General features: G+C 36.3%; 1 protein-coding gene across 1 annotated transcript in view; it reads left to right on the top strand.

The window, feature by feature from the left end:
- Nucleotides 1-3,848: 3,848 nt before the first annotated feature.
- Nucleotides 3,849-14,531, top strand: part of LOC134792320 (serine/threonine-protein phosphatase 6 regulatory ankyrin repeat subunit B) — a 54,863-nt gene continuing 44,180 nt past the window's right edge. Inside the window, exon 1 of the mRNA XM_063763592.1 lies at nucleotides 3,849-4,470. Coding sequence (XP_063619662.1) covers nucleotides 4,138-4,470 — 333 coding nt within the window. The 5' untranslated portion in view covers nucleotides 3,849-4,137. The remainder of the gene's footprint in view (nucleotides 4,471-14,531) is intronic.

The following is a 14,531-nucleotide window of genomic DNA, read 5'->3' as shown; positions in this document are numbered from 1 at the left end:
ATTAAGATAGATATTAAATCGCCATTTTAAAACTTATCTGATAAAAGTGTAAAATGCGTATCTTGGTGATTAAATATTTGGATTTCCGGCTGAACTACAAAATGACGAAGTAGTCTCGATTTTGTAACCGACTTCCAAATCTCAAAAGAGGAGGTTATCAATTCGGTTGTATGTTTTTTTTGTATGTTTGTTACTCCATATCTCCGTCATTACTGGACCGATTTTGAAAATTATTTTTTTGATTGTATGTATATGCATACAGATTAGTCCCGTTTTTGTCAAAACCCAGTTCTGATGATGGGATCCATGAGGAATCGAGGGATCAAATCTTAAAGGCATACATATAGTCATTTTTATGTTTTTATATACAAATCAAGTATATACATTCAAAAAGTGACATTTGATGAAGTGGCACTGCTGATGATGATCAGAACGGAACTCTTCAACGACGCGAGTTCACGTTTGGCGATTTGTCCTCTGTTATGTTTGTTAAGCAAGTTCAGTTTTTAATCCACATTTTTGTCAAGCTCGAGTTTTGATGATGGGATCCATGAGGAATCGAGGGAACTCCTCAAATCTTAAAGGCATGCGTACTTATAGAGATTTTAGAAATCAAGCATTTTCATTAAAAACTGTCGCATTTGATGAAGTGGAACTGCTGATGATGATCAGAACAGAACTCTTCAACGACACATAGTACACGTTTGGCGATTTCGATTTCGACTTGGACTGGGACTGGGGCTGGGACCTGGACCCGGACTCAGACTCGGGCCCGGTCTCGGCCTCGGACCCGGACCTAGACTCAAACCCGGAGTCGGACCTGGACCTGGATTCGGGCTCTTATCTGAACCTAAACCCGGACCTGGACTTGGACCTAGACCTGGACCTCGACCTGGTCCTGGACCTGGTTCTGGACCCGGAGCTGGACTCGGACCCGGATCTTGACCCGGTTCGGTTGAGAAGTCGGTTTTTTTCTATTAAAGATTATTTTTGTTTATTGCCCATTAATGTTGTTTAAAGTGTGACAGCTTATTATGCAGTGAACTAACGTGAAGTGTACTGCTAATAAAGAATTAATCTGAAACGCGTTTCGTTAAATGACTGAAGTATTAGTCGTTGTTTGATATGAAGGTATATCTACTTCATAAAGATACGGTGTTAATAAACTCAGATATCGGTTGAGAAATCCATTACCTTTTTTTTTATTTGCAATATAGGCATCTATTAAATCTGTTTTAAAGTATGTAGTCGATATAATAAAATCAGGTCTGGCGCCTTTGATACATTTAAATAGCACACCTATATTTACTACCTACGAGTATTATACACACACAAGCTTTCCTTAACAGCTTTGTCTCGTTTTCCTTAGTGATTTATACAAGAACGTACTACGAGTAGTCTTACTTGCCTAGTTATTGTATAAAAATGTTAAACCAGACCGCTGCGCTGGTCAAGCCCTTGTGTTCCTCCGTATCTGATCATAGCCGTGGCAGAATCGAGGCCGTGGCGGAGCCCGCCCCTGCCCCCGTGCCCCGTGGCGCCGGAAGTGGCGCGTGTAGCGCACGCGACGGCCCCGCGCGCCGCGCACCCCCGCCTGTGACGAAACATGCAAATTTCCTCGACCTCTTAAGGCCACGATACAAATCGAAGCTGAAAACGCGTCCGTATTTTTCCCCCAATTTTCCCAAACAAGGTCGAGGATGCACGAGGCCAACCAACTGGGCAATAAATTAAGGTGCTGATAAGGAGTAAATTAATATTGATACTCTTGAGTAGAGTTCAATCCACTATTGTAAATAGATGGACTATAAGTAGTTATTAATGTATCTAATACAAAAATTAAGTAAAATACCTGTTCATTTATTCCATACTTATGTAGACGCTCTTATCTTGTTGTGTACAGTTGAATAATAGTACATTATTGTCGAGGTTCGGAAGTAGCTACTTGCAGGCTGAGGATTCGTTTTAAACGGACGACCTTGGGAGTCCGTTTAATTGAATCCGAAGCCAGCAAGTAGCCTTCCAGCCGAGTCATATACCTATAGTGCTTTTCGCAAAAATGGTGCAAGAAATATAAATATCATAGAAATATTTTACAAAAGCAACGTTCTTACGTATATATTTTCACAGAAAAAAGTAGAAACAATTGAAAAAATTAGCTTTGCCGCCTTTTTATTTTTTTAATTAAAAAATAGTAGTGTATTTTTCTGCCGAAAATACGCCAACCTATTTGAGACAGCTAAATAGTCGCGGTACTAATCATCTGTTTGGCTGTTTAATGGGCCTGTGCCTTCATTTGATATGGCCATTTCAACTTTTAAAAAGTTTGGAACTCGACAAATAATGGAATTTGTATGCAACATTGCAGTCCCAAAATCGAGACTGCAATGTTTTTAACTTTTTAATTTTTGACTGACCATAAACTACGCGCTTCGCGACCTATTTTTTAAACGGCAAAGTCGACTTTGCCGTCCATTTTTGAGAAAATACTCAATAAATAGGTCATTTCTTATAAATCCTAAAATTACCTTTAGCTAAACTGTTATTAGTTACTATTTTACTTAAATAAATAAATAGTTAAAATTCATCCTTAAACATTACATAAGTAATTAACGTTGCGCAGCATTCCTGACCTATCCCCAATTTTCCCTAAGTTCACAAATATCTGAATACGCACTCTAACGTGTTCAGGAATTTGTGAACATATACGTGATGGCGACTGTACACTCAATACTCATTGTTTCCACCCGAATTTCACAGTGTAAATTATGTGACTCACGACTCACAACACATTGGCGAGATTTGCCTAGTGGTGGAGGCATAACAAATGCGAAGGGGTTTTTTAATTTACTTTGGTGTAACAATAAAGGTTCTATTTATAAGTAATATCTTCATCTTTGATCATTTATACCCGCGAAGTTAAGAATGAAGACCTTACGCATTACAAAGGCTTAATTGCTAATTGGAATTAAATTAGTTCAAATTTGTTTTTGTGCTTATATTTCAGATATTATTTTCAGGGCGTGTAATGTTGGCAAACCACGGCTCGTGAGCCGAATGCGGCTTTTTGGAGTCCCTGAAATATGATGTCAGCACAATCCTCTTCAATGGATAATCTTCCAGCATATTGAAATTACGATATTCTCGTCAAAGTCTTGATACCTTCAAACCGGCTCTACGAGTACGTGACTCGGCACGTTTTACCAATTTACTATAAATGTAATCAACAAAATGTAATCTATTGACAACGATAGCTGTGTACTTGCATTCCTAAATTAGAAAAAGCAATTATATTTACCACCCACCTAAACTAAACATTTCGTAGGGATGTTTATTTAAAGCGAATTCTTTAGATAACCACCAGTCTGTTTTTAATTCCACTACTTATGTTATGGAAAATATTTTTCATCACACTTGCTCGGAAAAGATGTATTTACACGTAGGGCTTGCGGGCGGGAAATTGAAATTTTCGCCCTAGGGCGGAAAAAATCTTTTCCGAGCAAGTGTGATGAAAAACACTTATTTACACGTAGGGCTTGCGGGCGGGAAATTGAAATTTTCGCCCTAGGGCGGAAAAGTGTTTTATACAGAAGTTTGTTTTTATTAATTCTCCTTTTTTTCCTTACAAGTGTGATGAAAAACATTGTGTGTGCCACGGGCGGTAAAGAAATTCCGAACTCGTGAACATTTTAAGCCCTCGCTTCGCGTCGGGCTTAAAATTGACACTCGTTCGTAATTTCTTATTTCCCGCCCTTAATACACAATGTACTATATCTACACCCACTGGTTTTCTTTCAGTATTCTAAATTCCATTATTTTTTCCAACGTGCATCGCATCATAGGTAGCTACAAGTCTGGCAGCGATCCCCCGATAACAGAAAAGTTAAAATCGAGCCAATGCATGTGACGTTTTGAGACATCGCCGATTCAAGTTTGTTTGTAAATCCGGTTCGCGCACCTGCCTTCGCCTTTATATACTCGAATCATGCAAGAAATCGGCTGAGCTACGCAACCGTGCCGCAGTCATGGCCCGCCCGCCCTGCGCTCAACATAGCCCAGACCGAGCACGGTGATACGCGACGCCACAGTGTAGTGATGAAGAAGTGATCGTGAACCTGGCCCGGTTATGAAGTGAGGATGTCTCAAGCGCCAGCCGGCAAAAAAGGCGGAAAGGGTCCGCCTAAGAAAAACACCGAAGATGATAAATCAGCAGCGGCGAAGGTCACGGAAGATAAGGATGAGACGTCCTCCGCCAACGGTGATAAGAAAGAGATTAAGGAGAGCAATGGAGACGTTCCAAAGCCTCCCAGCGCGGGGGTCAACATGCGGGAGGCGGCAGCGAAGGTGCTGGTGCTGGCCCAGAAGACAGAATGGTCGGCGGTGGAGAACACTCTCAAAGTGCTGGAGAAGCTGGTGGCGGCCGGCGGAGAGGACGCCGTCACCGTGCCCATGGCGGGCATACACGATCCGGTTAGCAATTATCATTCTTGTGAATAAATTACAGTATGAATTCTCCAGTAGAGAAAATTACACAAGATTCGGAAAACATAACAAATGAAAAGCGTTATTTCGTTGTTCTAGCAAACTATTTAGTAATGATATTACGACTAGGTACGGTTACGCTGTTTACTTTAGTTAGAAATGACTGTGAATATTTTCTTGTCTGAGAAATTAAATTGCATTACAGTTTGTTACACTTTAAAGCCAACGTTCATTTGCAAAATAAACTGCGTTCGTTTATTGTATTTGAAAATAAAATCATAATGTATTTTATATCTATTATGAATTACTTTTCCAAAAAAAATTTAAGGTGTAGTTTGTAATCAATAATCATCTATCCACATACGTACATATTTCAATACCCGTATATTATAAAAAATACATCTCATTCGTGCTCAACAGTGATCAAAAGAATTCAGCGAAATGCCGGTTTAAGTAAATAGGTTTTTATTATTTTCACTGCAGAAAATAAAAAATAAAAAACAAGCAGTTATGTTGTCTTGTCTGCGCTCTAGCATGTATGTATAATCAGTTATCAGACGCAAACTTTGGCCAGGTGCAATTTAATGTTGATAAAAATCTACGTAGAAGTTAAGTTTACCCTAGAAACTTTTTGTTTTATCGGGGTAGAAAACTTTCAAATGTAGCTTTAGACACGAAATCAAATCACTGTTTTAAAGGAATTATAAATAGCGAATACGTCTCACTTATGCATATCGATGCCAGGAAATACAATAAGCATGTATGAATACTGTTAATCAAGTTCTGTACCGCTGTATTCATTCAATTATTTAGGCAATTAATTACTTATAGGAGTTTTTATTTCCTCAAGACATACCTAAGTACCTATATAGTGCCTACCTACCCATATCTGAAATTATTTAACATGAATATCGTTAAGAATTGTCAACCATAATTTTAATATTTTTGGTTAGAACGCGAGGTCGACATATTGCTAAGTCTCATATCCATACCTACAATTTTTTATTTATTTTTTTAGCAAATTTAAACATGCAAATAGTAAAAATAGTACAGTAATTAACATATTGAAGCAGACTCGAGAAATAAATATATAAGGGAAAACAGATATTCACTAATCACTACAAAAATCACATCAAATAGTGAGAACCAAAGAAGTACACTATTTTTTGATGCTGATGACTGTAGATAGGTACCACAGTAAATTCTACCTCCCTTTAAACTCTGGTGGGTTTTACGTACCAATTCCCATAAGGAGCATTTTACCAACTAAATATGATTTGGAATCGAATTGGTTTTGTGCAACTGCACTCCACTCCACCAACACTAAATAAAAATGTTCACACTTCGCATAAATTGTTAGAGTCAGATAGAAGCACAAATTAAACTTTTGATACCTACTTCCTCCTGTTGCAAAATGTTAAGGATAAGTATATGAGTCTGAATTGAGTCTCTGGAAAGTCCCGAAAGTGAAAGACACTGCAGCCTAATTTCTGGGTATTACTTACATCGTATTATGTTTGAGTGATCCGTTAATCAGACTAATTGGAATCTAATCCGGATTAGAAGTACGACAAATATTGAAATAATTTTGAAATAAATTCGAATATAAGGTATAATGAGGATCCCCGTCCAATTTCCGGTGTTGGTTGCAGTGGTGAGCCATTGTACCAAAGCCGTAGCTAAGTGCTACGTCGTAGCACACATGCTACTTAAGGGGCCCACTGATTACCAGTCCGCCGGGCGATATCGGCCTGTCAGTTAAACGCAAAAGTTGGCAGTTCCGAACAACTGACAGGCTGATATCGTCCGGCGAACTGGTAATCTGTGAGCCCCTTTAGGCTTGCCTTTATTAAAAGTGGGATTTTTTTATCAAGAGCGGTATTCAGATTTCAAAATCTATTAGGTATTGTTTTGACATTGATATGCTAACATTGTTCGCGCTTGGTGCAAGTGGTGCCATAAGACATCTCGCTTGAACTGATTCAAGGTCGATAGTTAGGATCATGGATCATGTGTAGGTAATTGTGTATCGGACAGTCTATAAATATTATATAATATATTTATAAGATTGTCCTACAAGATATTATACATATTCAGTATCAAAAATATAACTAATTGTAAAATCAGAATAGGTACCGCTCCAAGTGCATTAGGTACCTATTTTCTACTTAGGGGCAGCTGATCTTAAGATGAACAAGACTTTAGTTCATCGGAGGATTGTCACATATAAAATTAAGCCAGCTTAAACATTTTATATGCTGTCTTAATACCGTACTTACTAGAATCAAGTAACTAGATACTAACCCCCTTATACCTACACGAAACTTTAGAAAATTCAGTCAGTCAGTTTATATTTTAAACAATTCTTACAAATACATAAGTAAAAATTACAACTTAAGACAAACGATTAATAACACAAGTAGTTTGAGGCTTGAAGCACGTTTAATGAAGTTAACGACAATTTATCTATTTATATATTTGATCAATGGGCACTGAAAGCGTGTCGCCTATTCATTTTATTAAAAAAAAACTGTTATTGATGCGGTCACTATAACAGGTATGTACATGTACCTACCTAATTAGTTGTAGTTATAATTAATCAATAATCATTATTAGGTAACAATTTATAACATTTGTGTTCTATGGAATGGTAGATAGATAGAACCGTATTAAATAAATTAACCGAATCGGATTTATATTACGTCTCAAAACTTTTTTGTAGTACGCACTCATAGCGTTGCGAGACTTGCATTTTTGGTACAAATAATGTTTATGGTTGGATATGTGTTTTAGTAGTTACCTTGAGTAGATACAATTTGATAATTTATATCTATAGTCAATGTATCAGGCATCATTTACTTGTGCTTTTGTACAAACACCATTAAATCTGGTAATAGCTATCAAAATCACAACACACCATTAGTGTTTTTTTAGATAACACTAAAAGCTGATAAACGAATTTCAACACACATAGCCGTGGAATATTCTCATCTTATTATTAGTTAAGTACTCGTTTTAATTACTTCGTAAAATAAGATAAGTACCTACTTATACTCACCGGTTTTTAGGGTTCCGTACCCAAAAGGTAAAACGGGACCCTATTACTAAGACTTTGCTGTCCGTCCGTCCGTCTGTCCGTCCGTCCGTCCGTCCGTCCGTCTGTCACCAGGCTGTATCTCACGAACCGTGATAGCTAGACAGTTGAAATTTTCACAGATGATGTATTTCTGTTGCCGCTATAACAACAAATACTAAAAACAGAATAAAATAAAGATTTAAATGGGGCTCCCATACAACAAACGTGATTTTTGACCAAAGTTAAGCAACGTCGGGCGTGGTCAGTACTTGGATGGGTGACCGTTTTTCTTTTTTGCATTTTTTCCATTTTTTTTTTCATTATGGTACGGAACCCTTAGTGCGCGAGGCCGACTCGCACTTGCCCGGTTTTTAAGTACAGCTTACAGTTTAATTATTTGCTCCTGTTACAAGCCACACCCGGTAGACCTAATAGGGATACTGTTTTCATTTTTTATTTTAAGAACGAGCCAATAGCACGTGAAAGGAACTTAATTCCATATTGCCACTTATCTATTGTTTTTCTATATTGGTTGTGGTCTATCAAATTTAGTAGGTACCTAGGTGGGTACCTAAGCATCAAAAAAATTAAAACCGGAATGAGTGCACTGATTAATTTTCAATCTAAATAAGTACATATTTCGTTTCGTGTATCACGAAAAACCAAAACAAATCATACAGGGATGGTTGATCGATCTCGCAGTAAACTGACTCCCGGCATCGGCAGTAAAAACGAGTAAAGATGACTGTTCGCTGCACGCGACCGTTGCCAAGATATCACATAAACATGGAGGGAGGACGAACCGCGTTTTAACGTAGCTTTAAGAAACTTTCTTTGTCAGTTTAAACTACCCGTAGGTACCTACTCTTTATTTTCCTTATATTAGAATATATTATCAGGGAATTCAGAGAAATAATACAACTACCCCGATCTAAAAAAAAGAGGATGAATTTGTGTACAGTTTAAAGCTCGGGTGATATTTATATATTTTATGTAAGAAGAATGGCAGTGAAATGATTCATTTGTCCGCATTTTACCGTTGTATTCTTGATAAATCAACAATTAGTCGTATATAAGCGAAGCTTATATGTTTCATTGGTTTGATCATGGCGTTGATTTTAGCGAGGTTAAACCCTTAATTATATTAATTATATGAAGGAATCATATAGTTATTTTATAATAGAGTTCCCATATCCATCTTTCATCATATTGCTTACAAGATTTTTCATAAAGAGACTAAATTAACATTGCAAATAAATAGTGAATAGAATCAGGCGTTACTTTGCGGAAATCCATATTAATTAAAACCAAAAATATTACTTTGCTAATCCGCGAAAAGATAACGCGCTAGTCAATCAGTGCTAACCTGCTAACCCGTTGCACATAAAACCAAACTAGGTAGTTATCGACAATTCATTTTTGTACGTGATAATTATCACAATCGTGATCAATTTCAATAGAAAAAAAAAACTACTTATTTCAAACCATAAAACAAAACTGAGATAATCTTGCCCACTGCGCAACAAAGTTGCCAATGGTGAAGGCGTCCACTGATTCAAAACACTCATTTTAATAATAAATAAAAACGAAATTTAGTTACATGCCGTCTATTTCTGGCCGTACAATAGTCGTTTACGATAGCGGCAAGCGTGCCAGTGGCTCAATTAAAAAGTAAATCTTTACTGGGCAGCTCCCGTAGCGTAGCGTGAGCAAAGTGTGTCAGACGGCGGGCGTAACGAGGACTGCTTACCATACCATACACCTACTCGTAACTCGCAAAGGAGCCAAGCCGCGGGACTGCAGCTCCCGTCGCTTACTCAACTCGCTCGGATAACTGGGTATGAGCGTGACCTGACGATTCGTTAACACTGCTTGTAATATGATATCACGATTATACTAGTTTAACGAAATATGAGTCAGCAATATAAATAATAGCCTAGTACGCGCCGATTCTACGAAACAAACAAGTTATTTTTTTATAATCACGATAAAATCAAAACATTTGTTTTGTCTTCGTATTTAGTCATCTATACCTAATAAGCAGTGTTCGTTAATTTTCCAGCAATTTTGGTGCATCTATATGCCCTAGAATAGATAATTAGGGTTAATAACAGTAATATTAACCTTAACCAATCCTCTCCCTAGAAAAAAATTGAAGAAAATCCTTTATTTTTACTATGCTGCACCAAAATTGCTGGAAAATTAACGATTACTGATAATAAGCGAAGAGCACTCAACTAAGGTACTAGAGATACCTCGGCTCACTCGCCTACCTATACCTATACCTACTCAGCTCATTTCGCTCTTTGGTAGTGTATGGCAATATTACCAAATATCAGTCGAATTAATATCTAACCAATTTGGAAATATATATATACCTATACTAGCGACCCACTCTGGCTTCGCACGGGTTAAAAATTATACACTTAAACCTTCCTCAAGAATCACTCTATTGAAAGGTGAAAACTGTATGAAAATGCGTTCGGTAGTTTGCGAGTTTATCGCGAACATACATACTTACACACAAACAGACAGACGCGGCGGGGGACTTTGTCTTATAAGGTGTAGTGATATCTGTAGTAATAAAGGAGTTAAATTTTGTAATAGATATTCTAAAGTATTTACACTTTATTCCTTATTCGTAAATGTGTCTGTTCTTTCCTTACTCCTCAATACTCCCCATACAATAAACACGCATTTATAAGTAAGGTAAAAAGGTAAAGGTTTATATGTAAGGTAAGTATTTGTAATATGGGCCTTGTTGCCTGATTTAAAATGTTAAATAAAATAAATAAGGAAAAACAATAAGCAAAGTTCTGTACCTAATCCGTTTCAGTTCAGTAATTGAAATAAAAGCCAAGATTTCAATGTAACCGTTGATACTTCAGCACGTCGATCGGCCCGTTTCCGGCAGCAAACGGTGTGGCCTACATAATTTCAGATGTAAATTGGTGGAAGTGGTGCTGACCATTTGTGTGTCAAGGCAAGGAGTTTTGCGTGTGGCTTGCGCCTGCTTAATCGATAGGATTAATGACCTTGGCGTTGACCTATCTATTTATTTGTAAACATTGTTTTTTATACTTTATTCATGTTTTTAAGAACATAAAGATAACTTTGAAGATCATTTTTATTTAAAAATGCCATGTAATGCAAAAAAATTACTTAAAATTAACAAATATAATAATAAGTAGGTATACGAGTAAGTATCAGATAAATTATAATATTATAATTTATTATAATTTATCTGAGGCCGTAAAATGGGGTGAGTAGGGTCAAAACTGAAATTCAAACCTCGATAACATTTTATTTTTATATATGAAAACTGAATGGTGTATATAATAAGTGTTGCGGACGTTTGTATTTTAGTTTTTATTTTATTTTGGGTAGTTCCATTTCATAAAGAGGAAAACCCACTTACTATAGCTCCATTTTAAATTGGAATAAATTATTTTTGTAGCAGTAGCCTTAAAATCCCTTCTCACCCCCCTCTCAAACCTTCTCTCCCCATTTTGACCCACCTCTCCCCGCGAAACCTACTCACCCCGTTCTACGGTACTTAATATTATAATTTATTATAATTTATCTGATACTCGTATGCTTATTATTATATTTGTTAATTTTAAGTTTTTTTTTTGGCTTACATGGCATTTTTAAATAAGAATGATCTTCAAAGTTATCTTTAAGTATATCCTAAAGTGCAAGAATATAAAGTGAGGTATAAGAATTCCTATTTGATGTATTATTAGATATGAGATTATAACTAGGTACAATATAGACAAGACAAGGAAGAGACGATCTCACTGTGTTGTCTTTCTGAGCAATTCAGGTCTCGTGTCGCGTTGATGTCGTATACTGTACAGTGCCCATCTGCCGACACCGCTCAACATACACTCCTAATAAATAATGACAATAGGTAATAGTAGTAGTAGTAGTAGGTACTCGTACACTGTCAAACTAAAAACTGCAATAAAATAGCCAGTTAATTGCCTGATAAACAACACTTTACCGCAATTTTCCTTTAATTTTACACTCGCTGCGAATTTGTATTATAATGACAAGAACAAACTGCCGTAACCTTATGAATAATTCATAAATTTTTAGCACAAAGCAAGTATGATTAATAAACTTAAGTATTCCAGCTATAAACTGCGTGAAAATTTGGTTAAGTCTTGAGGAATTCGCAAAACTATTTACTTTAGTTCGTTTTCGAAATTCTTTATTAATATGCAATTATGCATGACGGAAGTGACCAGAGTACAGTCAAAAAGTTTGTTAATTACCTACACCTACGCGTGCATTGTCAAAGAGGATTTTTGTAGTAACTAACAAGGAAACATGTCCAACTGTCCGGCTCCGATATGATTTATTTTTATATATGTTATAGAGTGACCTAAAATAACAGACCGTATTTTTTTAGCTTCCCAAACTTATGCTATTTGGCGAAATGTACCTACCCAAAACTAAAAATCAAAATTAGTCTAATCCAGCCTTTTTTTATGTACAAAATGTAACGCTTTATCTACATAACAAAAAATTACTAACATCTAAACAATATTTTATAGTGTTGTTTACCTACAGGTAGATATGTAGGTACACGAAGTTTTATGATAAAAAACTTTTCTTTATCATTTAGCTTTCCCGGAAGTTCATCAATCTAATTGATAAGCTGAATAAAACAGCGGATGTGACCTTGCATTCTTTAAACCCTACCTAGGGTTACCAGATACAAATTTAGAATTTCCTGACAAAATTCCTGATTTCCGAATATTTTTCCTGACATTCATATTTTTGACGGCGGGGAGAGGGCCATGGGGTCAACGCTGGGTATGCAGCCCTAGAAGTGCAATTTAATATTTTTTCACAATGTTTGTGGATTAATTTAAGTAAATAAAAAGGTACTTTATAAAAAAGTCTGTCAATTCAAAAAAATCCTGATATTTTCGTGTTACGTCCCCATTCCTGACAAAAGGCCAAAATTCCTGACATGTCAGGAAAATTCCTGTCATCTGGTAACCCTAACCCTACCTAATATCGGAAAGTCCTAGCAGTCGATAGGCAAAAGCTTTTGCAATTCACACCCAGCTTTCATCAGATTTTGTCAAAAAACTGGGTTAGTCCTTCTAGTTACCACCAAGTTGTCTACTTGGATTTTTTCGCACCCTTTACCACTGGTAACTACTGGGAAAAAAATCCCAAACCGAATTGGTGGTAACTACTGGAAATTATTAGTAGTTTAGTTACCGCTGGTAGAAGGTGGGATTATTTTTCCTAATACATACATAGTTACCACCAAAATTTTGTTAGAGTTCAATACAAATAAAAACTGTATACCTCTGTAACTCGAAAAATATATTGTACTTTACGAGTTTGTATACCTATTAATTAACCTCTTTAAATAATTCGAAATTTTCAAATGTTTTACCTCTAGGAGGTAACTCGAAACCTCTTTAGGACGAACCAAATCCTATAAGAACATCCCTAAGTTGATGCCCTCTATAAGGCGAAACCTCATTAACACGAAGTTTTTGATGTTGTTTCCCTTGAGATTCGTGCTATCGAGGTTCCACTGTGTAAACATCAACAAAAACTTATTTATTTCTTAAACCATCGCTTTTGTCTATAAACAGTGAGAATGTCCGCCAAAATTTCTCTAGCGACCAATAATCATAATATCCTAGAGTTCAATGCGACGATGAATGAGGCGAGAGGGTAGAATTAGGCATAGTGTTATCACAAGTAACTCGTCTTGTTGCCCATAAATAAGGACTAAGCATCCCAAAATCAAAGAAGATAACGACGAACGAAGTGACAAGCGTAACGTGTGTTATCGTTTATCGTTAAGGTAAAAAACACAAAATGATAAAACACAGAACACCCGGTATTTTACTTTTTCTGAATAGTATATACTTACCTATGTTAATCGATATTTCCAACATTACGAGTATTATTACATTACGAATATGGAATAGCCTAATTTCCGTTCTCCTAAATTATCCGGTCGTCTATTTGTCATTGCCATGACATTGCCACCTAAAGCCAATGCGAAAGCATTACAGCTTTCATAATCGGGGCCAAGGGTCAACACTTGAATCGGGTCTGACAATTTACTAAAAGGGTTTACATAGCGGATATTGCAATGCTCAGGAAGCGCCCCGCCACGACGTTATTCGCGAAATCAGGACACCTACGGAAATTAGCTTGTAGGGGGATCGATTAGCGATGATTAGTTTTTTTGTACCTATCTACAAAAACGTAGAATAGGTAATATGTTTACAATAATCAACTAACCTCGCTTTGGCATTATAAAGATTTTGCATAAGTAATTTAATAGATTTTTTGTTTGACCTAACAAGGACTTTACTTATTTTAGCTTTTTGGATTTATGTTTTTTTACATAAATTTATTGTTTAAATTTAGACTGAATGAAATGTGATTAATGCTATCTTGCCAATTTGAGTACCACAGCTGGGAAGAAATTTTTTATATTATGAATTCTTTTAATTAATTTAAGTAGAGTGTTTCAAGGAATTAACTGACATTGGCATAAATATTTCTATTGTATTATTTTAGCATATCAAACAAATTTACTCACCTTGCGCAGTAATTTACTTAACATTTTACAGAATATACAAGGCCGTCCTCGACATGAGCTATATGTATCTGCCTAAATTACGGCTACATTACGGGTGATTCCACTCCTTTATTACTAGCTCTAATGCAAGAGTTAGGTGTGTCTAGACCTATCCCATCTATTATAGTATATGGGAATTAAAATGTGACCTAGTCTATGATTTTTTTATTTCTTAACTAAATGAGCGGTTTACATTTGTAGGGTACCAAGGTATATTAATCATGTATGGTACTTATTTACTTACCTACATACCTATTTAAACTCCAACCCGAATTATAACTTTTTGTAAAACCCTTATAACACCAGGCCCCTATTTCACCAACGTGACAGGTGCGACAATTC

Source organism: Cydia splendana, chromosome 1 (genome assembly GCF_910591565.1).
Source record: "Cydia splendana chromosome 1, ilCydSple1.2, whole genome shotgun sequence".
NCBI classification, from domain to species: Eukaryota; Metazoa; Arthropoda; class Insecta; order Lepidoptera; family Tortricidae; genus Cydia; species Cydia splendana.
Note: the sequence above shows the minus strand (reverse complement) of the source record. Positions and strands in the feature narration are given on the sequence as shown.